The sequence below is a fragment of the Peromyscus maniculatus genome, chromosome 7, assembly GCF_049852395.1.
Source record: "Peromyscus maniculatus bairdii isolate BWxNUB_F1_BW_parent chromosome 7, HU_Pman_BW_mat_3.1, whole genome shotgun sequence".
Taxonomy (NCBI): domain Eukaryota; kingdom Metazoa; phylum Chordata; class Mammalia; order Rodentia; family Cricetidae; genus Peromyscus; species Peromyscus maniculatus.
Window position 1 is genome coordinate 52,497,138 of NC_134858.1, and position 25,900 is coordinate 52,523,037.

Genomic DNA, 25,900 nt, shown 5'->3' on the forward strand with positions numbered 1-25,900 from the left:
TGGGATGTTGTGGAGCTGGATTTTCACTTTGGCTTTGACCCCAACTGGAAGCAGCTGAGTCGAGGCCATTGCTTGCCAAAGTGTGCCCTGAGCTCTTCCTCTCACAGATGTCTTTGGCACCGTGTCTGCTGGCCTAGGAAAGCAAGTCTCCCAGAGCTGGAGGTCAGGTGCACAAAGGGACCACCAAAGAGGTCAGGCAGGGGGTCATACACAAACTGCTCCTCCTGCTTCCCTGACACCACAGTGGTCAGCAAAGCTAGATGCCCACACCCACTTCCTTCCTGGGACACCGGCCTGTCTGCTGCCCTCTCCTCCCCTGCCTCTCACTCATGCCTGGCCACACCCTTCCCCGCATCCTTAACCTACATTCTATAGACTTCTCATCTAAGACCAGCCTTATGTGATTTTGATCCAGGGTCTCATTATGTAGCCCTGGTTGGCCTGTAACTTTCTATGTAGAGAAAGCTGGCCTCAAATTCAGAGATCCACCTGCCTCAACTTTCCAAAAGCTGGCATTAGAGGCATGCACCACCACGTCCCCAGCTTTGCTTTTGAAAAAGTGTAACAGTTTTTCCCGAGCGAGGCTCCTGAGGAGTGGGATCATAGACGCAGAAGATGGATTGGAGGTGGTCAGGGGCCGGGAGCATGGCGTTGTTGTGGAATGGTGCAGATCTCCACTGACTGTTGTGTTAAGGGCCTGGTGGTGATTACCACACGCATGCATATTTAATTTTTCAGGTGTGCACTGAAAAGGTCAACTCCGTGTGCCATGTTTCACAGCGGTCGGTCCTTAAAAATGAGGAACAGTGGCAAGAGCAGCCATCCCATTGATCATATTCAGCTTAGGTCATTTCCTTCCTCCCGGTCTGGGCCTTTTTGCCAGGGAAGCCCCAGAAGTTGAAGATGGATGTAACATTCAAAAGAGGAAAGTACCAAGTTTCAAGTCAGGCAGTGTGTGGGGAACAGGCAGCAAGAAAAGAAGCCAGGAAAGCATGTGGTATTTCTACTCAGCTTGAAGACGCCCTGTAGACAAAGAAACCTCCGCTCCACATAGCAGCCTCCCTCAGTTGCTTAGGACCTTGGGCAGCTTCTTCAATCTCCCGAGACTGACATGGGAGGGCAGCATCTGGCTCTCAGTGGCAGAGCCTAGATGGCAGGTGTTATTCTCATCAATGTCTGAAACGGTCATCTAACCCACTTCTGCAGCATAAGAGAAAAGTGATGCCCAAAGAAGAGATTTCTCAAAGACACAGTCAGCCATTATTGTGTGTGACTTTAAGAGATCTTGGAACACTCCCGCTCCCGTCCAGAACTCTTCCTACTCCTGTAGTTAAGGCTGGAGGAACAGGTTTTGTTGAGTAAGGAGTTGAGACAGATATGTGGGCTTGGAGCTGGTGAGGACCCAGCAGGCTTCCACCTCTCTCCCTATCCCCTCTTCACTGAAGAAGGCACCACCATGCCTACACGCCCACATTCTAGAAGAAAGAGGAAGGAAAAGTGAGCAGAGCTAGGTCTATTCAAGGACACAGCCCCCAAATTATACATGGTGCTTCTCCTCATCAGACATTGGCCAGAACTTAGTCACATGGCCCCTCCCAAGCACGAGGAAAGCTGGGAGATGTCATCTTTAGCTATGTGGCCATGCTGAAGACTTAGTGCAGGACAGAGAGATCTGGAGAGAATCAGCTCTCACCCTTTGCCATGACGCAGTGACAGGTAATAGGAGAGAGTCTGCAAATTTATGAGTGGTTTTGTCATGGCGGGAGTGGCAAGAGATGATGCTGAAGAGGGAGGCAGGGTCTTGGGTACCATCCATTCTGAGGGGTTTGGAGTGTATCCTGTATGTGCTTTGAGTGCTGAAGGACTTTGCATGAGTCTGGTATAGGGATCCCCAGGGGATAGCACACAGATAGGTGGAGAGCTGAGCCTAAGGACTGAGGACAGAGGGGACCACAAAGGACAGGGCCACCACTGTACTGGAACTGGGCTCTTGGAGTGAGGATAAGGAGGGTGTCGACTGAGGACTGAACAGGGGATTGTGAAGACCTTAGCTTGTTATTATTGAGCATGGAGACAACAGAGCCCCAGATCTGAGCTCTGGAACCTTCTTTGCTAAGAGAACAATAATCTCTCTCTGTCTCTCTGTCTCTCTCTGTCTTTTTCTCTGTCTCTCTGTCTGTCTGTCTCTCTGTCTCTGTCTGTCTCTCTGTCTCTGTCTCTCTCTCTCTTTCTGACACTTGTCCTCAGACTGTTCTACGGATCGTGGTGCTGGGGATCTGGGATTACATCGAAAACAAAATAGAGGTATGACTATTTTCTATCCCCAGATCCTAGAAGCTCGGAATGTTGCCTCATCTGGAGCTCTGTCCAGCATGCATCTGACCACGGGGGTGCCACTTGGGTGGAATGGGAGGAAGTGGAGGCTTGGAGGGGGCAAATCCAGACATTTTCCAAAATGATTTTCTTTGAAACTTCCCTTGAGATTCACAAAACATACACAGTTAAAGTTGAATCCATCTGAAAAGCCTGAGAGATGTATCCGATAACAAATAAATCTACTCTAGAATTACCCAGTGGTGGCTCTGAGAAACTGTGACCTCTCTTCTTAGCCTGGGTGTCCACACTGTTTCAGGGAGATGGGGGCTGGGGTGTGTGGGGAGGTCCCTACATGTAGTGCCAGAGGTCCAGCGGCTGCCAGTGACTTTTGCAATAGGCCAAGGCCAGGTTAGGTGTAGGTATTCAGTGACAGCTACATTTTCCTCCTTTTCCTCTATGTCTGTGTTCTAGCCTCTTTGAGGCAAAACCTGGGAGCCTACACAGAGGGCCTGGCCTCGGAGAGGCCCACAAGAGGCCTGGCTGGGGCAAGCAGAGAGAAAGCCAGTGCCCAAGGCTTAATCATGTAGACTACACCTCTCCTCTCCTTGTTCTGTCCTCTTGCAGTGTTAAAGACTGCACTTGTGAGAGGTGACACACTGGCCCTGAATTCTTGCCACCCACAGATAAAGAGGCCCCTATGGCCATCAGCTCCCATCCTGTCAGTGAGGGAGTCACTTCAATCTCTGCCCAGGGTCTAGGACATGGGATGCAGGCCTCAGGTTGTCCAAACTTAGAGCTAGAGGATGGCTGAGGTCATGAGAAGTACGAAGACTGCTTGATCGTGTCTTGGAGGAAGAGGGCCCCTCAGAGGGAGTGAGATGGCAGCTACCTGGAGAACATGGCCTTCAGTAGTGGCCTTCCTGGCTGCTCTCCAGCCTGCCACACAGCCTGGTCAGGAACACCAAAGTACTCTTCTTCCTCAGGTGTTTGATGGGGCTGTGATCATCTTGTCCTTGGCCCCGATGGTGGCATCCACTGTGGCTAATGGACCCAGAAGCCCCTGGGATGCCATCAGCCTCATCATCATGTTCCGAATCTGGCGAGTGAAGAGGGTCATTGATGGTAAGTAGCCTGAGAGGGGGTCAGTGAGGAGGCAGAGGCTGTAGCTGTCACTTGAGAAAGGAAGATTCGGAGTGGTACAGTTGGTGTGGAGTGGAGGGTGTGACCCACAGCATGGAGAAAGCCAAGCCTGGCCTGCCTCTTCAGCACGGTATTCTGAACCCACCCACAGCCATGTGTCACATCATGTGTCACACTTACACATGAGTACCCTGCTCCCCATTCCCATGCAACTATTTATTTGGGGATTTTTGTCTTTTGTTTGTTTGGTTGTTTTCTGTTTTGTTTTGTTTTGTTTTGTTTTGAGACAGTCTCACTAAGTAGCCTTGGCTGGCCTGGAACTTGCTATGTAGACCAGGCTGGCCTTGAACTCACAGAGATCCACTTGTCTCTGCCTCCCAATTAAGTGCTGGGATTAAAGGTGTGGGCTGCCACACACAGCTCTGATACATGATATAGCCGAAGTTTTCCTGGTCCTGCCTGGCTCCTTCAGCCCCTGCGGTCCCACACCTGCTTGGACCCAAATAAACACACAGAGGCCTATATTATTTACAGATGATTTGGCCTAATGGATCAGGCTTCTCATTAGTTCTTACATCTTAAATTAACCCATTTCTGTAAATCTATACCTTGCCACTTGATTTGAGGATTACCAGTACCTTTACATCTTCTTTCTCATGGAGGCAGCTGGCAGTGTCTCCTCTGTTCTCTCTTTTCCCTTCCTCTCTCTCTCTAGTTAGAATGTCCCACCTAACCTTATTCTGCCTCACCATTGGCCAAACAGCTTTATTTATCAACCAATCAGAGCAACGCATATTCACACATACAGAACGGTATCACCCATCAACACGATGTATTGTGTTCCTGCAAGGCCAACCTTCACATAAGACTGGACCTCAACCCTGGAGAATAGTGTCATACAACTGGGACATGGTAAAGAGGGCAATGACACAGGGACGACCTCCAGTGTCATCTTGGGGAAATGCAGGAAGACCCAAGTCCCTGGGCTCCCAAAGGTGGTCCTCAGAGACAAAGAACATTGCAGGGAGGCCCACAGAGCTACCAGGCTGGTTTACTTCCTCTGCAAAGAGGTGGTGCAGGAGCTGCCCAGTGATTCCCAAGGACCCGCATGACCTCTCCTCATCCTGAGAGGCACCGCAAAGGACTATCGGAACACAGTCTAGAACCACTGTGACAGCTGTTAAGTTTCTTTCCAGCCCCGAGTTTTGGCTGCAGTGGTAATGCTTGACAGGTGTAAGGCAGGCAGGAGGACGTCCTGGGTCTTCTGTGAAAGGACAGCCTCTCACCCTCCCCACCTATGAAAGGAGGACCATGGTTCTTTTCCAGGCTTGGCTGTGTCTGTCACTACAATACAGCATCTTCATTGAGCTGGAATGTGGGAGATCTACTCAACTTAGGAAGGCTGGGATGGCTTGAAGAGCTCATCCAACATACTCTCCTTATTTGACAGATGGGGAAACTAAGTCAAAGGAGAGTAAAGGTCACAGTGTGAATGGTGCTCAGAACCATGACTGAAGGTCAAGACATGGACACACACACACACACACACACACACACACACACACACACACACACACACCACCTCAGTGCTTTTTTGGCTGTTTGATCCATCCCTCCTGCTCAGGTCCTGTTCTTGGTTCTGTCTGTGAGAACATCTGCTCCCCTCAGGGCAGAAACAGTGCCTCTAGATCCTGCTAGCTGTCGATGGCCGCACACCCCTCACTAGTGGAGGCTGAAAGCCCCTTTTGAACTATCTTCTCCTCTGTTCACACTTGCTAATTTTTGTTCTCACCTTGGGCATGAACTGGTCTCTGCAACAGCCCAGGCAACGGCAGTTAGGGACAGCTTGGAGGTGGGAGGCTGTAGGTGCTCATTCTATCCTTCTCAGGGATGGGGTTGGAGAGGTCTGGAATATAGTACGTTCTGAAAAACTGGAAAGGGCTGGGCTTTGAAAGGTGTGAGCCCCTAATGGGTAAAGTGCAGAGGTCGAGGTCAAGATCTGGAGTTGATTCTGAGGCTCCTGTGGATCCTGCTAAGCCCAAAGCCCCCCCCCCCAAGGGCAGAGCTTGTGGTGCTACTGTTAGCTGGGAAGTCATGGAGACCCTACACTCAGAGCCCTGGCTTTCTCCTCGGCATCTCACTGTGCATCATAGTAGGATAACCTGTGACAGAGACCCAGAATTTCACTGACTTACACAGAGCACAAGCTTACTTCTCTCTTACGGAAGCCTGCAGAGAGTGGCAGGTGTCACTCACCACCTGTAGGTAGTGACATGGCCCTTGCTCTCTACTCAGTGTACTGAATATACTTTCTACTTTGTGGCTGCGCTGCACATAACCTACTTCTCAGAGTCACCTCATGGCCCAAGATGGCTGTACCAGTGCTAACCACAACCCTCACCATAGCCAGGAAGGACAGAGGGAGAAGGAACCAGGCAAAAGGAGACCCTCCAACTAACTGGTGTCTGTCTGTCTGTCTGTCTGTCTACCTTCTGCCTACATCAGAACTAGCCTTTATTGTTGGATTATCTCCAGAAACCAAAAAGGCTGCATTTCAGTTATACCCTATGCCTGCAGGATCTGAGGTTCCCAACTCTGCCAGACTTTGTCTTATGGCCACCTGTAACTATAACAGAAGCTAGAATATAGTCATTCTTCTTAGAAGTTACACCAAAAATCCAGGGCTCTGCCACTATGGAAAAGAAAAAACTGAGTTCAGGTTGTGGCCCCTGTGTACTTTCTGGATGCTTTGGGCACCAGCCCCACCCCCACCCCACAAATTAAGTCTGGGCTTTGAAGCTGCTGCTGGCTGAATGCTGGGCTTGCCTCTCCCCAGCCCAAGTCCAGCTGCTGGCCAGCTCTTCACATGGCTCCTTCTGTCTTCCAGCCTACGTCCTGCCAGTCAAATTGGAGGTGGAGATGGTTACCCAGCAGTACGAGAAGGCCAAGGCCATCCAAGAGGAGCAGCTGGAGAGACTGACGCAAATCTGTCAGGAGCAAGGGGTAACATTTTCAGATCTACCCATCTCTGTCCAGGCCTTGCTGAGGACCCTGGAATGCCAGGATGCCAGAGCCTAGGGGCTGTGTATCACTCAGCTTCAGGTTGTGTGTGCCCCGGCCCCAGCCCAGGCTCCATTCACTGCAGATCTCAGTGAATGTGTGTTCAGGGTTTCTTTTGACTCCTCAGCAGATGAGTGTGGGAAGCTGTGGAATGTCACCACATGTCGACCCTTGGAAATATCCCCACAGGACTGTGCATGCAGTGTCTTCAAATCATTCCCTTGGGATGTCTGCCCATGAGCCAATTCTTTTTCTGTACTCCAGAAACATGGCCTTTTCGTTCTTACAAAGTGTTCTTGAGGGACTGGAAGAGCCATTGTGGACCCATCCCTCAGCACATTGTCCGGGGGGGCCCCTTGGACCATGGCAGTCCATATGGGATTCTCCTCTGGAGACAGTGGTGTGGTCCCTAAGTGACTCTCCGCTCTCGCACATTCTCTCACCAGTGTGCCCAGCCTGGCCATCAGGGGCCTGCTCTATGCTGCACTTGAGCTAGGCACCAGGAACTCCTTTCCAAATGGGATACAGGCCAGTTCCCTCCTCATGGGAGCTTTGGGTAACCGCATGTGGTGGCCAAAGCTTATGCAGAGGCAGTCTGGTGCCATGCGTGCCTCACAGGGACCCTGTAGGCCGTGGTGCGTGTGTGGGAGGTTGGCAGAGGAGCTGGCCTGAACAAAGCCATCTGGGAGAGCAGGCAGGAGGCCCAGTTTCCAGCGTGAGACTGGGGACTGAGCTGGGCTTCAGAGGCCATGCGCCTTGTGAGCTAGGAAAGGCAGCAGGAGGGTAGAGGTGGGATTGGAGGGGCTCTGGGCTGATCAAGGCATCTGGGAAGAAAGAAAGTGGCTCTGTGGAAATGTTAATTTTCCATGGATCTTTCTGGTTGCTTCTGGGGGGGTGGGTAGGAGAGGACAGGTGGGGCTAGAAAGCCAGGGTAATAGCAACACACTGGGTTTAGGCTGGGAGTCTGGGAAAGTGAGAAAGGACAGCTGGAAGTGTGACCCAAAAACTAGCTGGAAGTGGATCCGAGAGCTCTTGGTCCCCTGCACAACAGGAAAATACCGCTGCTGTGGGCAACTTGAGAGAATCACCATAGAGCTGCATGCCCCCTCCTGAATTCACAGATGCCCAACAGAGAGCACAGCCCTACCACAAGCGGCCATCAGTCACATATGTGCTTCATGGCCAGGAGGAAACTCTAATGGAAAAGTCACAGCATAGCCTGTGCCCTGTGCCACACAGGTTCGAGTCACTCCCCACATGTAGGCTCTTTCCTCGGGGTCCCAGGGAGGGAACTCCCTCGGAGTCGTACAGGAAAGAGCAATAAATAAAGAAGGTCCTTGCTAGGGAATGACATCTGGAACGAGATGAACAGAAATGAACTGTTTGAATTTAAAAAGCACCTGAAGCCTGTCATCTTAGCTAAGACTGCAGCGTGGGACAGACCACTGGGGTCCCCGTGGGCCCAGGGGGACGGTGGGGAGGTGGCCTGGTGGAATCAGGGCTCAGCTTCTCCAGACAGAGTGGGTTTAAAGGCCACTGCCCTTTAAAGCTGGAGCCCACTCCCCAGAGGCCAGGGACAGCAGTGCACGGCAGTGTGGGCCCAAGTTTGAGACAGCCACACAACAGATGCCCTGAAGGGGGTGTGTTGGCTGTGGATGTTAGGCGGGGTGTGAGGTGATCGAGAATGGCCATTAGGGACAGACTTAGTTCCAAGCCAGCCCTGTTGCTTAGTGACCTTGTGGCTTTGGACGCTGATAGAACCTTGGTTTTGTTAACCTGAAAAATGGAGGTGGTAAGACAATCCCCAAAGGGTGGTTATGAGATTTACATGCTGACTAACGGGGGCTCCCTCAGACTGCCTGCTCGCTCCCGCATATACCTGCTTTAGTAATAAGTCTGAGTAGTCAATTGCCCAGGGCACCCCCTCTTAGAGTCAGGGACAGATCTAGGTGCTCTTCTTTCCCAGCCCCCCTTGTTGGGGGCCATTCCTTATCCTGTGGTTTCTATTCGGGCTCAGTGAAAACATCGCTCAGAGCCGGTGGTGTGTGTGGTGTGTGCCTGTACTAGCACCCAGAGCAGAGGCAGGAGGATTGAGAGCTCAAAGTCAGCTTGGTCTAAGTAGTGAGTTCTCATCCTGAGCTACCTAGTGAGACCCTGTCTCAAAAAAACCAAAACAACAACAAAAACCCGAAAGAACATTGCACAGGAAGTCAGGCATGGGGCAGCCTGATTGATACCCCTGAAGAGCAGCCCCCCTTGCAGGCACTGGCCCAGACTCCTCAATAATGTAGACAGTGTTTCCAGAATCTCCAACCTGCTGTCCACCTAGCCCTGTCCCAGACCATCATTTTAGTCTTGGCCACGGCTCGAGTTCCTAGAACGTATTTAATAGGAGCCTTTTCCAGGTGGAATTCATATGTGCCTCACACAAGAAACTGATGTGTACATGTGGGGAAACACACAGGTTTCTGGTGTATTTGATTGGTTATTGACTGACTGACTGATTGCTTTTTGGAGATGGGGATTTCACTGACCTTGAACTTAAAGACCCTCCCAGCTTCACGTCCCCACCCCTCAGGGCAGCCAGTTCCAGTTTCAGTGGGGAGTCCACCTTGCTCTCTCCTTTGCATAAACTTACAGAAACATTTGCCCTGGTTTCATGCGTTTTAGTTCTCTTTTTAAAGCTGTTTTTGAGCCGTTTTAGGTTTACAGATTTCCCCCAGGCCCTAGACAGAGTCAGCCATTCTGCTGTCTTGTATTAGTTACAATGAACGAACCAGTACTGATACATCATTCCAACTACATCCCGTTCCAGGGTCCGAGGCTCATCTCAGCACTCCTGTCTCCCCGGGCTCCTCTCTGTGACGGTCTCTCTTTCCTGTCTCGATGACTTGGATGATTCTGAGGGCACTGGCTGGGTGTTTGGTAGGGGTCTCCCTGTCGAGACTTGGTGTAGTTTTTCTCTTGGTAATATCGTTTGGAAGGAAGTCTGCGGGTGTGCTGTTCTCACCAAGGGTGACAGGGACACACAGTCGGACTGATATTGGCCTGACCACCTCGCCGAGACAGTTAGGCTTCTCCACTGTAAAGATTCATGTGTTCATTGCCATGTGGCATCTCGTTTCTTACCGCAGACCACACCCAGGGTGCTTCCAGAGTCCTTCATATCTGAGAGGTCTGTGATGGTGTGGGTCCAATCTAAGATTTGGCAGGTGAGGAAGCTGAGGTCCATGGAAAAGGGAGTGTCACACAGTAGTTGGAGGGTGAGTGGAAATGCCAGTGTCTGGGCTCTCTGTAACTTGCGCGTGCGCACCCCCCCCCCCCATACACACACACACCCACACCAACCACATGAGCACTCAGGTCTGGACAGGGATTCTCTGCTTCTCTCATTCCCATCATCCCTTCTGACCACTCGACACCTTTTTATTCTTCAGAGTTCCTTGAGGAAATGGGAGCCCAGAGGATGGGGAGGACACATAGTAGTCCATTCTTGCTTCTGAGCCCTGGCCAGCTCTGAAGCTGCGACACTGTGGAGTGCTCTGATCCACAACCCTCACCTCAGCTGCGAGGGCCTCTAGCTACTGATTTGTTTTTTCCCCTGACGGGACTACAGCCAGAGTTCTAATCCCCATGATGGACACATCAGTCCCAGAAGAAGAGGCTGGTGGCTGCCCTTCAGGGAGGCAGTGTGGACCTTCTCTCTCCCTTGGTCCTGGCCATTTCAAATATCAAGGCACATTAGATTAGCGGTTCGGTCCATGTGGCAGTATATTCTTCTGAGTCATCCTACAAGCCACTTCTGAGATCTCACGCTTGTGACACCCAGGCTCTTGCTGTAATTCTGAAACACACCGCACTACCCCAGCCTGTCTGCCCTTTGACCTTCAGGTCTTGTCACAGCGCTTGGCCCAAACGAGTCCAGTCTGACCTGGCACACTTGGAGAGTTAGTGTTTGTCCTCTGTTGAGTCCCATGGGGATGAGAAGGAAGTGGAACTCTCTTTACCCAGCCACGTTCACCTTGAGATGTGGGGGAGATACTGAGGGTCTGGGGACCACTGTAGGGTGACTAGGGGACAAGCCTCTAAGGAGCCCGGTGGTACCTGTGTACCCCTTAGTACAGCCGAGACCCTGGACAAGCTTCGGTTCCCCAAAGACGCATCCGATGGATGTGCTTGTAAGAGTTGCCAGCGAGCTGGTTCCTACCTTTGCTCCACTGGCAACCAGTCATGTTCCTCCTCAACCCTGAGCACAGCTTCTTCACTGGAAAGATGGAGGCAGCAGCAGAGTTGTTATTACGTGGGTGCTGGGAGGGGCAGTTCAGTTGAATGACACCTATAGAGGCTCTTGATGGATGAGACGGTACAAATGCTCCTGAATGGACTTCCATCATGCTCATTATTTACAAGTGCACTGTCAAATACTTGATGTCTTTTGACTTCTCTTTGGGGGCACACAGGTCACGACACAGTTGCCAAACCCACAAGATGAGTTTTATAGGCTCATAATCCTCTTGCATAGTTGGAGGCACAGTCCCACTCACCAAAATCCTCCCTGTAAGAGACTGTCTCCCTGGTCAGTTTCCCCAAGAAAAAGATGAGTATTTCCACCCACGCTCCACACATGTTGAGGCAGGAAAGGCAGAGAGATAGACCACCATGTGCTCGTGTGCTAGGGCAGGCTTTGTGGGTGCAGAGGGATGGGTGTGAACTAAGGCCGTCATCCTGGCCTCCCTCTGGACCTGGTACTGAGAATCCTGAGTGAGTCTCTCAGCTCTGCACAAAGCACTCACCTTGGAGGCTGTGCCCGGAACTGATAGAATCAGCCAGAGGACAGGATAACAGGAAACAGGTTCTATACTGCTTCAACAGTGGCTCATTCTAGAGAGTTCCTTCCCTGCAGAAGTCTTCAGCCCCCACCTTTTTGGCACAATAGCCTCTGTTACCTGGATTTTTCAAAATTTCCACTGAGGGAAGAAAAGTTGTTGTTATTATTATTATTACTATCACATGGGAAGTGGTTTGTAAAACAACCGATAGCTTTAGTGACAAGCCTATTTAGCTGATAAAATTAGCCATCAGAGAAATAACATATGTTATCCTTTTACTATAATTTAAATTTATGGCCATCTACCAGTCATCTCCACAGTGGATGGAAAGGGGCCAAGGTCGATTTCAGCCTCACCCTGCTCCTAAATCATTAGTTTGCAACCGACTCCTGATTTTTATTGTTACCAACAATGGTGAAACTAATGGAGATAAACATTGGAAGCCATCCCAGCAGCAGATGGCTTTGAAGGCAAGGCAGCCTATGTAGACAGCACGGACAGAATGGAGCCAAATTATTGCTGTTGCATTAGATGCCATCGCGATTGCAGGCCAAAGTGTGCATTGATCAGGTTGCAGCCTGTGTCAATTGGACTCTGTAGCCAGCCCATTAAAGGCAGAGAAGGCTGGGTGTGGCCACTGTGGATGGGCCTGGGTTTTGCTCCAGTAATGCACACTTTGGGGCTCTCGGCGGATTCCTGTGGACCAGGCTGGGCTCTCTGATTAGACGTACTTAGCTAATGATGTAAGTGGGGCCATGACTGTGCTTTCGTTCTCCCCTAGCCTAGGGATGGGCTTTTGTGTAATGTTTGCTGGTGGAAGATTGGCTTTGTTTTGTCTTCAGAGGCACTGTCCACCTACCTTTGCCCGAGGCCAGGCTCTCTTGAGCTCTGGAGATCCTGCGGGCATGGTATTTCTTCTGATTGGTTCTGGCAGGTTGACTGCAGGGGGTCTACGAGTTGGGGGGTGTGCCAACCCTGTTTAGGCGTGCCTAGAAGTTTCTTTTTCTTTTCCTATTTTTTCTTGAATAGAGCCGACTGATCGCTTTCATTGGATTGTGAAGCTTGGGGCTGGATTTCTTTGTCTTTCTTGGTGGGGGGGGGGCGGGCGGTTAATGAACACCAGGAGCACATGCTCGACCACTGAGCTACACTCCCAGCTGTATGATTTATTACTTCTGTCCCGTTTTCCAATTGTGTTGCATGTCTTTCAAGCTCTATTCTCCTATTGGCTGCCCCTCACCTCCTATTGGCTGCCCCTCTCCTATTGGCTGTCCCTCTCCTCCTATTGGCTGTCCCTCTCCTCCTATTGGCTGTCCCTCTCTTCCTATTGGCTGCCCCTCTCCTCCACCGGTAAGTCCTGGTATGTTTATAGCCCCGCCTCCCATCTTGAAACTCAAGAATTCTTTCTCTTTGCCCAGACTGCTGTAACACTACCTGAGTATTCCTTCAGATATTGTATCATAAATTGTAGTTTGAGTCTCATTCTCCATCCTGGGAACTACGTAGCCCAGGATGGTCTTGAACTTGTGCTTCTCTTGCCTCAGTTCTTCAGTTGTTACAATTCTGGGTGTGGGTCACCATCCCTGACTCATTTTCTTTCCCATTATCACTCATCATGTTAGATCCTTACGAGTTAGCTTGAATACTCACAGGTCCCTCTGCCCCTATTAACTGCTTTCCCTTCTTCTAAGTGATGGCTCTTCCCGGCTTCTTTGCCTGGCTAGTCAGTCTCACCATATGCGACCCACTGTTGATGATGCGGCGTGTGAGGGTTCTGGATTGTGTGATCATTCTTCAAAGAGCCAGTCTTCTGGGAAAGGCTTATGTCATCAGCAGCAGGGTTGGCCTTCATGACAACCCTGAGAATTAGCTGATCCTGAACGTCATTACCCCAGCCTAGCCTCAGCCCCCAAGCTGGGGCTCAGGGCAAGACTCAGAGCTCAGCCAGTTAGTTCATTTGCCTTGAACTGTACGGAAAGTGAAATGTAGCCCAGAGAAGAAAAGGGATATATCCAGCGTGATGGGAGGGACGGACGGACAGACAAGGGCTCAGAGCCCCTCCCCCAAGCCCGACTTTGTTCCTGTGGGGACCTGGTGTTCTTCTCCTGCTGCCAAGCTGACCCACCCCATCTCACCCTCTAGGCTCTAGTTCCCTGTCACAAGGTCGCAGAGGATGGAGGCCAAGGGCAAGGGCTCCATCTTTGGCTTTGCTTCCGTCACACCTAGTGGTCCTGGCCTTCCCTTCCCCCTTCCCACCAGCACTGGAGGCTCCTTCCACCTCCAAGCCTCAATTAACTCATCTGACTAACAACAGCCTGACATTCCTCTAACAACCCTCCAGTCAGCCGGGGGAGGTGTATGGAGTAGTGTTAAGTAGCAGAAGAGTCAGGAGCCAGTGCCTAAGGGTCTCACTGGGGCACACTGAGAAACCCCCATGGGCGGTCTCAGCCAGTGGCCAGAGTGGAATGCCATCTGGCCCATCTGTAGTTCTCGCATAACGAATCAGCCATTCTTACTCAGGGTGAAGCCAGATACCACCCAGCCACCCAGCATCTAAAAACCTAGCCCTGCCGACACCAGTACTGAGGCAGGTGGACCACTGTGTGTTTGAGGACTGCCTGGTTTACTTAGTCAGACCTTTGTCTACAAAAAAAAAAATGAGATAAAACCCAGCTACGTCTTTAGCAGGCTGCCCTCTCTCTTACCCTCACTTCAGTATACATCGTGTAGGGACATGCTCACTCCTCCCCCACCCCACCTCCCACCCACTTCCCTCTTATTTCCTTCAGCCCTGCCTTCATCGTAGTCCAAATCTGGCCATCTCTGGTCTGGACCACTGCAGTAGGTCCGGGTAGGTATCCCCACACCTCCCTTTCTCCAGCCTGCGGTCAGCAAGGTGCCCTCGATCGTGCCTCTGGGTCACAGCACTAATGCCCACCACTCTGCCCTGTGTGAAATTACAGCTGTTTCCTGATGCTCTTTAGGCTGAGGTCCCTATAACCTCTCTCCGTGGTAACATGCTCTGCTGGGTAACCTTTCCCTGCATCTCCTGTATTCCTCCTCTGCCTCGGGCACTACTCCAGGACAAGACTTGTGACTCTCAGGGGTAATGTGGCACAAGTCATCTCTTCCCTGGGATCACAGGACACTCACCTTGAAGCCAGGGCAGGCATGCAGAATTTTAACATGGCCCCTACCTGACTTCTGAATGAATGAGAAAACTACATGGACTTAGTATTCACATCTTCAGTTCAAAACTTGTTTCTGAGCATATGTGGTCTTGGGTTGGGCAGGCCCTGACCTCCGGCTGGCTGGCCTGAATTCCAGGGAGACTCCCCGGAGCAGCTCCATATCGATTACAAGCCATCAATAATGCATCCCCTCCGAGGGGCCTCAGAAGCCTTTAGCTGGGCCTGCAGCTCTGATGCATGGCCTTGGAGAAAGTGGCTGCATGTGCCCATGGGAAGTTCCCATCAGCCTAGGCAAGGGGGCTCCCAGCCCCACAGAGCTTGGGAAGGTTACCTCATGGGCTCTTATTGACCTTCAGGACCTTGTTTCTAGAGAAGTGGCCCCTTACTGCTCCCTCCAGAAAAAGCCACCATAAAATTTGAAAGCTGTATTTTCTCACACTCCTGAGACTGCCAGTCCCATTTGACTGCTGGGTTGTTGAGATCCAGTGTCTTGAGTCAAGAGTTAGGACTGTGACTGTGCCAGGGTTGAGGGTCCATATCAGACCCAGGTTGGGGTTGATAAAGTATAACAAAGACCCATTTTCATGTGTGACCAAAGTCAGGGTTCAGTGTATGGCCAGTAGTGGAGGCTGAGACTGCTGAGTCCATACTGGGTATGTAACCAGGATCAGGGCTCAGTCTATGGCCAGGATCTGGGCTCAGTGTATGTGGCACAATCTTTGTCTCTACTTTGGGCTATTGAAGCACAGGCTGTACCTAGAGTTAGGCTTAGTCTGAAACCACAGGGTGAAGAAGCTAACTAATTTTACTTCATTTATTCAGCTGCCCCCGAGTGTCTCCTGGGTATACACAACAGCACAGACAAGGTCTGTGTGCTTCTGCATATACTTTCGGGGGTGCAGGGGATCACGGCGCTGGTGTGCCGCGGCTCTTACGAGCTTAGAGGAACCAATCACTCTCGTTTCTCAGTTTCCCATGACATTGTGCTAATAGCTTGCAATCAACCAAGATGGGTCTGTGTAACGCAGTCCGGACAGCGGCACACACTGTGAATTAAGTGGATTTTACTCGGGTTCGGTTCTTTCGTGGTTTAATTAATTAATTAATTAATTTGCGTGCAAAGTAGCTGGTTTCCTGGCGGCATTTTTGGTACCTATGAAGGTTGTTTCTTCTCTATCAGCACACGCTGGGGTGGTTGGTGTGAAAGGTAGACTCATGAGTGCTGTCACCACACATTTGCACCCGATGGCGTCGCAGATGCCACTAAGAGGAGAGCTGAAGGGAGACCCCAAATGCATAGAACTTAGGAAACAAGCCTTGGAGGCTGGGTCAGAGAGGGGACAGATTTCAAGGGCTTTAGGCAAAGTGGACAAAATCGTGACTGACGCGACCACAGGAGAGGGAAATGGTACCGGTTCTGCCCTCGGAACCCCGGAGATTCTGGGAGGAAGGGGTGCAGTGTGGAATGAACGTCAGGGCAAGGGGACTGGGTAAAAGTCCATACACAAATTTAAAATACCCCAAGGCTTGTCTGGCCAGAAGGCCAGACTCCGCCCTACAAGAGGCCATGGGTTTGTCCTCTGGAGAAATGAAACCAGAGACGCAGCACCCAGGCTCTGGATTGGGCAGGTACTGGGGAGAGAGATACAGGGTTAAGAGACAGATACAAGAGTTAAGAGAAAGTCCCCCTCCCTGGCGATGGCCCAGCTCCCAGTGCAGAGCACCCAGCAGAGTCCCATCAATGACAGATTAATGAACTTTCTGGAAACATGAGCGGTCCCAGACACAGCATGCAGGCGCTAACACTGGGAGTTGACCCCCACCAGGTCACTGCTAGGCCATTCTCGTGTGAGTAAATGCTTTCCGATCTGCTCGTGTTTTACTTATTTCACAAAAAGAAATGAATTGGGGGCTAGAGAGATGGCTCAGTGGTTAAGAGCACTGGCCGCTCCTCCAGAGGACCCGGGTTCAATTCCCAGCACCCACATGGCAGCTCATAACTGTAACTCCAGTTCCAGGAGTTCTGACACCTCCACGCAGATACACATGCAGGCAAACACCAATGCACATAAAATAAAAATAAATAAAAAATGAAAACAGGCCTGTGGGTGTGGCACCGTTGGCAGAGTGCTTTGCCTAGCGTGCAGGAAGCCCTGGGCTCCTGGGCTCCCGTCCCAGAGCTGCATGGAACCAGGGCATAGGAGCACCCCAGCACTCAAAAGGTGGGGGGCCAAGCATCGGGAATTTAAGAAGTCTGAAGCTAGCTGAGACCATGTGAGGCCTTGTCTAAGAAAGGGAGGGAGGGAGGGAGACGAAGGTAGCTGAATGCATGCAGTCAGTGTGATGCGTGGCTTCAGGGGCCGATGTGACTGGGGGTGGTAGGTGAGAGACCAGGGTAAGGCCCTCTGGGTGGCGGTCAGCCATGTGATCTGGGACAGAGGGAGCAGTTGGGAAAGTACCTTGTGCCTTTACAGAACAGCCGGACTCTTGAGGAAACAGGCGGTGTGGAGGCTTCTGGAGCCAAGGGCAGGGAGTTTGGGCTTTCTCCCAAGTGAGGTGGTAAACCGCTAAGACTGACGGACAGGGGTGTCATGATCTGATGTAGGCTGGCCAGAGTCCATGTGCAGATGTGCGGCTGTCAGTGGATGGCCAGCATAGAACTGGAGAGCACTTGTGGGTGGAGCTGGACTAAGGGCTGGATGCCGAGAGGACATTGTTTGGCTGTAGCTAACATGAGATAAAAAACCGCCGAGGGACAGGTGTGGGGGGACAGTGGAGTGCTGTTCTGACCAAGCGAACTGGCTACATGGTGATCATAAGCGGCCGCTGGAGGTGCAAATCCAACATTCTAATAAGGGGTCTGGGCTGTTTTGGGGTCTCATGGACAAGTAGGTAATAGAATAGCATTGCACCCTCGCCAGGTTAGATGGGGTACAATGTGTACTTTGAACACTAGGTGGCAGTGAATACTCATTACCATTTAGCACACATAGACCATTGTCCTACACACTTAAATGTCCCAGTAAGATTTGGAGTGTGGACACCCATTTCAGTCGCAAACGCGAGACATTTAGAAGCCTTCCTAAGAAGCTTTCTAACAAAGATGATGATGATGGTGTTACCGCTGAGATTTTTATTTTACCACATCTTCAGAAAGGGACATAAAACTCAGAGATATAAAACTGCATTTACATACAAACCAGGAAACTGAGGCCAGAGAAAGTGAAAAGGCCTTCCCAAGCTCACATATCCAGGTACTATCTAGTGGAGAGGCACCTCCCACAACTCGTGGAAGCGGAAATGGATATTACTGGAAGACTAATAAGCCGGACCAGCATGTGTGTGAAGCCAGAATGCTTCAGTCGTGCTAGCTTGGGTATGGGGAGCCTCCTGACTTCCATTCAGCATCTCTCGGAGCAACCTAAAGAGAGCTTTCCTTTTTATTCCTTAGAGGCGCACAAGTAGTTAGAGGCGGATTCCAATCAGATTTCCTCACCGCTGGTCCAGTGGTCTTTCTACAAACTACAATTGTCTTCCTAGTCACAGCCGTTTTCTTAGAGTAGGGCCTGGCCTCCCAGTTTCCGAGACAAGGGCTCGCACTCACTGTAAAAGGTTCTAGTGTGTTTAGTGTTAGTGAGAGCATGCTAAGGAGTCCAGCGTCCTGCCTTGGGGTGCTCCGCCCTTTCATCCCCACATCCTAGTGTGCCATCCAGGGGCAAAGCTCCTAGCGAGGCTGCGGACCCCGTGCCCACTCCCACACCACCCCACCCTAACCCACCAGCGCACCCACCCTTCACCTTTCTGCTTCTTGCAGTTTGAGATCCGCCAGCTGCGCGCGCACCTGGCCCAGCAGGACCTGGATCTGGCTGCCGAGCGGGAGGCGGCGCTGCAAGGCCCTCACGTGCTCAGCCAGCCACGCAGCCGCTACAAGGTAGTGGAGGCCGGCACGTGGGCCGAGGAGACTGCGGCCGAGAGCATCGTGGAGGAGATGAGGCCCGCTCAAGGTGAGCCCACGGTCCGGTCCCCAGAGTCCCACGGGTTCCTCCCTCACCCGTTTCCAGGGCTCTGCACACAGAGGTTGGGTGGGACACAGGATTCCAGGAGCTGGGGCGACTTCTCGCAGGTCTGTACCTTCTCATCTGCCCCGACCTGCGGTGGCACTCAGAGGTCAGCGCCCTCAGAACTACCTCCCAGAGCCCAGGGGCAGCAACTAACCAGGGGATCTTCAGTACAGAACCTCCAGTGCCCAGGCGTTTGTCTCCTAGGTGATTAGCCTGTCAAATTGACAAAAATAGCATTAACCATCACGTGGTAGAGCCGGGCTCCGAGTTGGAGGTCTGAGACCCTCCTAGTGGACTGCCACCTACCACAGCCCAGAAAAGAAGTCCAGGCCGAAAACCAGAACAGCCTGTGACCTAAGCTTTGCAGATGGGGCAAATCGAGGGCCATAACATGAGTAGTGACTGGGACGGGACAGTACCGGGACTGTACACAGCCAGCTACTGCACCGAGGGAGCAAGATGCAAAGGCCATTTCTTCTTCCAAGCAGCTCTCCCCTGGGCAGGCAGTTTTGCTTCTCTGGACCCTGATTTTGACCTGTGGTCAAGAGAGTTCCTTGCAGGGCTGGAAAGAAAACAGCCGCACAGCCAGGAAGAGATGGTGTTGGGCGACCTTAGCCTTCAGGACACCAAAGTCAGCTTAATCCAGGAATGACTTCACCCTTTGCATCAAGAACAGAACTAGAAAGGGCAAGCAGGGTGGGATGCTGTACTCGCCAGCTCCATTGCCTCCCGGGAGGTGTGAGGAACCAGTCACCTCCCCCACCAGCATACAGTGCCCTTCTAAAATCTTTCATGTCACCTCTGACACTGCACCTCAACTGGTTCTCTGTGCTCATTCTGGAAAATGCCTAAGTCTCTTAGAGTAATATGGTCATTTGTTAGATGTCTATATCAAAATGCCACAAGCTGAGTGACCCGAGCAATCGAAATAACCTCACAGTTTTGGATATTAGGCGTCTGAGATCAGGCTGTTGGTAGGGTTGGTCCCTCTGAGCGCCCTGATGGAGAACCTGTCTGTTCCGTCCACTTCTGTAGCTCTTGGTGGCTGTTGGCAATCCTTGGCTCGTAGACACGTGACCCGGCCTCTGTCTTCATCCTTACATAGCATCTCCCTTTGTGTCTGTGTCTAAACTCCCTATTTATACAGGTGTGCCCTACTCTAATATGGCCTCACCGGGACTGATTTCACTGCAGTCATGTTTCCAGATAAGCTCGCATCCTGATACCAGGAATTGAAAACTTCAGTCTAACACACTGGGGAGGGACATGGTGCTAACAGACGAGATGCCTTCCTTGCCAACCCCGGCTCCCTGCTGCCCCAGTGGCACCTCTGGGTACCTCCCTCCCTTTTAATGCACACCTACCTCGTGTGTGGCAGCCACCCACACACAGTTCAATCCTCCATCTGCATTTTCACAACTGTCTCCAGAGCCTTCAGTGGCACAGCCAGTGCCTTGGAAAGCAGAGGGCAGAATGCGGGGGCTGAGAGAAGCCGCCATGATTCACGGCCTGTAGCAGCAGTCCAGGGACTCGGGGCATCCCCCAGCTGATGTCTCTCTGACCAGAAGCCATGTCCGGGGTGGGATTTCTATGACATTAGAAATTACAGTCAGGCGAGCCAAGAGCATTCTGGGCCACTCTGAAGATTAAGAAAGGGCAACATTTGTTAGTAGCTGTGACTTCCAGGCTGGCAGGGCTCAGAGGCCCTCCGCATGCACGATAGGACACAGACAGTCCGGGCGTTAACCTGCAGACGTAGCCGTGAGTCACAGGAGCCTTGGGACGTGGCCAGCATCACCTCTGCCTGGCTGTCACTCCTTAAGTGGGGGAGGGCCGCCGGGGAGGGCAAGAGTGCCAGCGCCAGCCCCAACCCAGCCTCATTCCTCTGAGAGGGAAGAGCTTCCCGAAGTTGCCAGCAGGGTCACAGTCAGACTATGCCGACCGGCTTCTGTTTAGACTTGCTTTAGCACAAATCATTTTTAAAACCCGGGCTGCAAAGTTCCAGGCTTTGGGGCCTGCCAAGTTCACAGTGCCCCTGTGTAGTCATTAATACTTCTCTCCCAAATTTATTAGTCTTGAAACTCGCCCATAACTTATGAATTACAGCTCCTGGTAGGAGTGCCACAGATTTCACCATATATCACAACTTTGGCGTCCCCCTTGCGGCACCAGCGTCCAGAGAAACAACCACAGAGGTGGCTCTGGCCAGTCTGCCCTTGGTCTTCCCACCGCCAAGCAGCAGGGAGCAGGAAGTTGAGCTGGTCCCAGGGTTGATCCTTGAAGGAGACAGGATCTGTCTGCTCCTGGACACAAGGTCCCCTTGCTGGCCCCATGTGTGTGGGTCTGATAAAAAGTGCCAGGGACCATAAGAGCCCCAGAACGTGTTGGATAGACCTGAGAAAGTCTGACACAGAGTGGTATTTGAAGTAGCCTGAATGAATTTGGAACTCACGTCTGGCTTTGAATCACAACTCGGCCTTGAAGGTCACTTTGCAAAGGGATCCCATTTTCTGAATGTATTAGATAGACAAGTCAAAGGCTAGAGAAAAAGCCATGAGGTGCCACCTAAGTCTAGAAGCAGGGCCTTGACAGAGGGGTCACACTGTTGATGGAAGTCGGGGTGCTGTTAAGGAAGGCAGAGGCCCTGGGCAGTGACCAGGATCTGCTGTTGGGGTGGAGGACCATTGGCCAAGGTGAAGGCTGTGTGCATGGGGAGAGAGAGAGCATGAATTCTGATTTGGACTTGTTGAGTCACAAGGAGCTGGAGGTCATCCAGCGGTCCAGGGACCATTGGCCAGACCGTCAGTGCTCAGGAGCATGGTCTTGGCTGAAGGTCACCTGACTGAGCTTATTTTTATCAACAGCCTGGTGAAGAGGTGGCCTCCTCAGACATGTAGGCAGCAGAGTGAGGAGACAAGCCTGGGGCACCTGGGTGGCTGAGACGTGGGATGCCTAAGCAGGCTGCTTAGCACGCTGCCCTCTGGACTACCACTCCCCACCCCAGGTCTGGGATGGTGGTGAGGGGTCTGGATAGGGGTCACAGGAGTGCAGGGTGTTGAAGGCCCGGCTCTCTGTCATGCCTACAGAGGAGAGCAGAGTACCTGCTGGCCAAGAGCTTGGTGTGAGTCAGCAGAGTTGTTAAAGACATTTGCAGGGTATAGGCTGCTTTAGGGGCGTGATTATGCCGGTTTTGGAAGGAGCAGTGGGGCAGTGGTGAGGTTTACAGTCACAATGGGTTTACCTTGGGTTCCCATAAGCAGGGCAGTCTCAGGCTCTGTAAAGCTCTAGGTCAGTGGTGGCCTCAGAAAACAACACCTGATCAAGTGAACAGCCCCTGCTCCCTGACCCCTTGGCCCAGGGGCCCTGCACCCACCACGGCTTGCTGGGAACAGTCCCTTCTGCTTCCTAGCACAGTGGCAGAGCCAGACTGCAATTATAGCCAAGGTTATGGATGGCCAGAGAGTCTGGTCTAGCTAATGCAGGAGTGGGGCCTGGAGTCAGCCCCCACAGAACACACCTCTGACCACAGGCATTTCGAGATCAAAAGAAATCTTTTAAGATTCGTTCCTCTAGCACTCAGCCTCTAGACCTGAAGGTGGTGGCCTGGCTTCAGCAGCCCACTCAGGTGTGCTTCAGAAGGTAGCTTCCAAAAGCATCAGGTCTTGTCACTTGCAGACCTCAGCGGGCAGATAAGGCAGAGGGTGTGCAAATCCCCAGCGGCCTCCCCAGCCTTCCATAGGTATGTATCGGATGCCCTCTGTGTGTCTGGCTCCACTTTTGGGAATCTGACCCGCCTGTTAGCTCTCCATAATCTCGGTAGTAACTCAGGAGTGCAGCCACCACTCACCATTTTACAGTGGCTCAGAGAGGGCAGCTTAGCTGAAACAGTGACATACCATCACATGCGCCCTTCTCTGTCCTCATCTCTGTAGAAGCCACAGTGAAGGACGACATGAACAGCTACATTAGCCAGTACTACAACGGACCTAGCAGTGGTAAGTCTGGGTTGGGACTGTTTGCATGAACTCCGTAGCCCCAGGACACCTGTGACCCAGCAAGCCCTCATCCCAAGGGTGGGTACAATCTGGCCTGGCTTCAGGGAGCAAGGCCTACCATTATGAGCCTGTGGACTTGGACTGTAGAACTCAGCGTCAATACACCCGGAGCTCCACTCCTCAGCAGACTCTTAGCTGAAACTCTGGTGCCCTAGAGCCGAGCCTACAAGGTGCCAAGGTCGGGGCCATCTTATCTCTGACTCATGAGGGTTGAGTGTGGAGCCCCTACAGAGGGAAGAGGCTGTAGTCCCGAACTCAAGCGATCTCCCACCCTGACTAGAGACATGCTCAGGTAGCCCTGATGGAAAGCAAACTTGCTCAGCATATCTGGCTAAAGGGGCAGCAGGCCTTGGGTAGTCCTGACACGCTTTCTGCTTTCTTCACACCCTTGAAATCTTAGGGGACACCTGGTGTGTTTTCCTAGGGGGCAAGATTGATTTTATACCCAGACCTTTTAGCATCTTGTTCTTCCGTAGCCAAAGCCTTAGACTCCGAGTTTGGATTTCACGGTCCTTAAAACTCCTGCACTCTCTGCTCTACGTATAGACTATATGCTCTGTAACCTGCACTTGATTATTTTTCTTCTCCACTACTTAATCCCTTAAGGCAACTTCTCTCTTTTCTCCTTTCTCCTAGCCTCATCAACTGCTGGTTCTCCAGCCCTGACCCATCTTCTCAGTCTTTTCCCCCTAACTTTGGGGAGAACCCTGTAGCTCTCTACCCAGAATAGTCCACCATCACCCCCCAATGCCTCTCAGAGAAAAGAGCTGCTGAATGGTGACTGCTCTGAGGCTCATCAGTCTGCAGAAAGCAGACTACTCAGGATGTGCCTGTCCTATCCCAGCCCATTTAAAACTCCCTCAGGTGTGACAAGGTGAATCCCAGGGGCACACTGGCTAGCTACCTGGTAAATCCTGGTAAATGAGAGATCCTTTCTCAAAAAAATAAGGTAGAGGGTATTAGAGAAAGACATCCATTTCAGCCCCTGGCCTCCACACTCACACACTTGGGCAGGCACTCCTGTGCTCATGTGCATACACACATACCAATAATAATAATAATAATAATAATAATAATAATAATAATAATAATAATTCAATGACTCCTCAACAGACCCCTAATTCCTTTTCCTGGGACAGGCTTTCTGGGGTGATTGGGATGGGCTAAGCTAGTCTATTGTGGAGACACTTCTGCCTTTTGATTTAAATAAAGACCCACAGCAAGCTGTCCGAGGCTGTACTCCCAGACCATCCGCAGCACCCAGAAGACAGCAGCCTCCACTGACAGAGCATAGTGTGGGCCTCACGGGCAAGGCACTAGCCGGCTTCTAAAGTTTCCACTGGGAAGTGCTGTAGGCCCCTTTCCATGGGTAGCTTGTTGAGTGTCACATGTCTGCACTTCGGTTCAACGAGGTGGATTGGCAGCATCTCTCTCGGTGCAGGCAGTGATAGTGACCTCGGTTCTCAAAGGCCTCACCATGGCTACTTCCCAAGACCTGGCCACACTTGCTGCCCAGCCCCACACGGGGCTTCCAAGTCCAGCCGGGTGGGCAGAGGCATAGCATGACTAACATTACGTTTCTTGCAGACAGTGGGATCCCAGAGCCAGCAGTGTGTGTGGTCACTACAGCTGCCATAGACATCCACCAGCCCAACATCTCCTCAGACCTCTTCTCAGTTGACCTGCCTCTGAAGCTCAGTGGTAACAGCGCCTGCACCAGTGCCACCTCGGAGGCCACCTCCCACTCCACCTGTGGCTCAGTCACCAGGGCCCAGAGCGCCAGCAGCCACACACTGGCTTCCTCCACAGACTGTAGCACCCCCCGAGAAGAGCTGTCCTCTGAGCCTGGACCTTCTCCCCACCCACTGCTGCCTCCCCCTCAGCAGCAGGTGGCAGAGGCCACAGTCCAGGACCTGATGTCCTCTCTGTCAAAGGACCCCTGCCCATCCCATAAGGCCTTGGAGCCAGCACCCCTGGCCCAGCCTACCCCTGCGGGCTCAGCCCAGACCAGTCCTGAGCTGGAGCACAGGGTAAGTCTGTTCAACCAGAAGAACCAGGAGGCCCTCCCTGTTCTTCAGATCAAGCCTGTCATCCACTTGCAGCCCACAGCAGGGCTGGAGGAGAAGTTCAGATCTTTGGAATCCAAAGAGCCGAAGTTGCATAGGGTTCCTGAGGCCTAGAGAGCGTGCAGTCTTGTTGAGTGCAAAGAGGGGAGACAGCCATCTTGAAACTCTTTCAAGACCCCAGAGGCCACCCAGGGCCACAAATGGGGCTCAGGATCCCGCCTGGCCTCCCTCAGGGTGCTGTCTGCCTCCGGGAGGTGATGCCAGGCAGAGGCCACATGCCTCAGACCTCAGAGTCCAGAGCTGGGGCCTCCTCTCGGCCTACTCAGGAGAGGGTGGTGCTCATGGCTGGGGTTTGGGGTTTTTGTTTTGTGTTTCTGGTTTTTTTTAACCATTTTTACAAAACCAGCCTATGGCCCAGCTTCAGCAGGGTAGAGCGTGGGGACCAGCTCAGCCTATCCCGTGGCCTTCGTTCCTGATGCCCACCCCGGATTCTCGGGGACAGCACTGTGAGCAGGGGCTGCCCAGCCTCACCCCAGGAATGCTGGGGGAGCCGACACAATCACAAAGACCACATCTGACATTCTCTCATTTCAACGTGGACGTTTCCAAGTCTTCACAGGCCATGAGGGGACGGATCTGGAGGTGGGAGGGGGTGGGAGGGCAGGGGCAGCCATTTTACAACCCTGGCTTTAATAATAAAAACCAGCTGCACTGAGTCTTCGGGGTGGCAGAGGTTTTTGTCGGGTTTCCAGCCCAAGTGAAGTGTCTGGAGCGGCTCACTGTGGGCGGAGATAGCCGGTTCACTGTGGGCGGAGTTAGCCGGGCTCACGGTGGGCGGAGTTAGACGGGCTCACGGTGGGCGGAGTTAGCCGGGCTCACGGTGGGCGGAGTTAGACGGGTTCACGGTGGGCGGAGTTAGACGGGCTCACTATGGGCGGAGTTAGCCAGGCTCACTGTGGGCGGAGTTAACCGGGCTCACTGTGGGCGGGGTTAGTCCGGCTCACGGTGGGCGGAGTTAGCCCGGCTCACGGTGGGCGGAGTTAGCCCGGCTCACACCTACCCAGGCGGCTCCATCTCTCTGGCAGCCTCAAGGCCTTTACAGAGGGGAGAGACCTAAACCTACCTGTGTAGGCCAGCGAGTGCTTCCCCCTCCCCACCTCCCCAGCAGAATGGAGCCCACAA

General features: G+C 52.3%; 1 protein-coding gene across 11 annotated transcripts in view; it reads left to right on the forward strand.

Annotated features, from left to right (window-relative positions):
- Positions 1-25,434, forward strand: part of Tmem266 (transmembrane protein 266) — a 118,278-nt gene extending 92,844 nt beyond the window's left edge. For 6 of the 11 annotated variants that reach the window (XM_042280972.2, XM_042280973.2, XM_042280974.2 and 3 more), the window contains exons 6-11: positions 2,248-2,304; positions 3,300-3,438; positions 6,344-6,459; positions 18,351-18,540; positions 22,530-22,592; positions 24,240-25,363. In XM_042280972.2, the coding sequence (XP_042136906.1) occupies positions 2,248-2,304; positions 3,300-3,438; positions 6,344-6,459; positions 18,351-18,540; positions 22,530-22,592; positions 24,240-24,832 (1,158 nt within the window). In that variant the 3' untranslated portion in view covers positions 24,833-25,363. Of the gene's footprint in view, positions 1-2,247; positions 2,305-3,299; positions 3,439-6,343; positions 6,460-18,350; positions 18,541-22,529; positions 22,593-24,239 lie in introns of all 11 variants that reach the window. The other 5 variants (XM_076576322.1, XM_076576320.1, XM_006971563.4 and 2 more) reach the window with 3 other exon arrangements.
- The last annotated feature ends 466 nt before the right edge of the window (positions 25,435-25,900 follow it).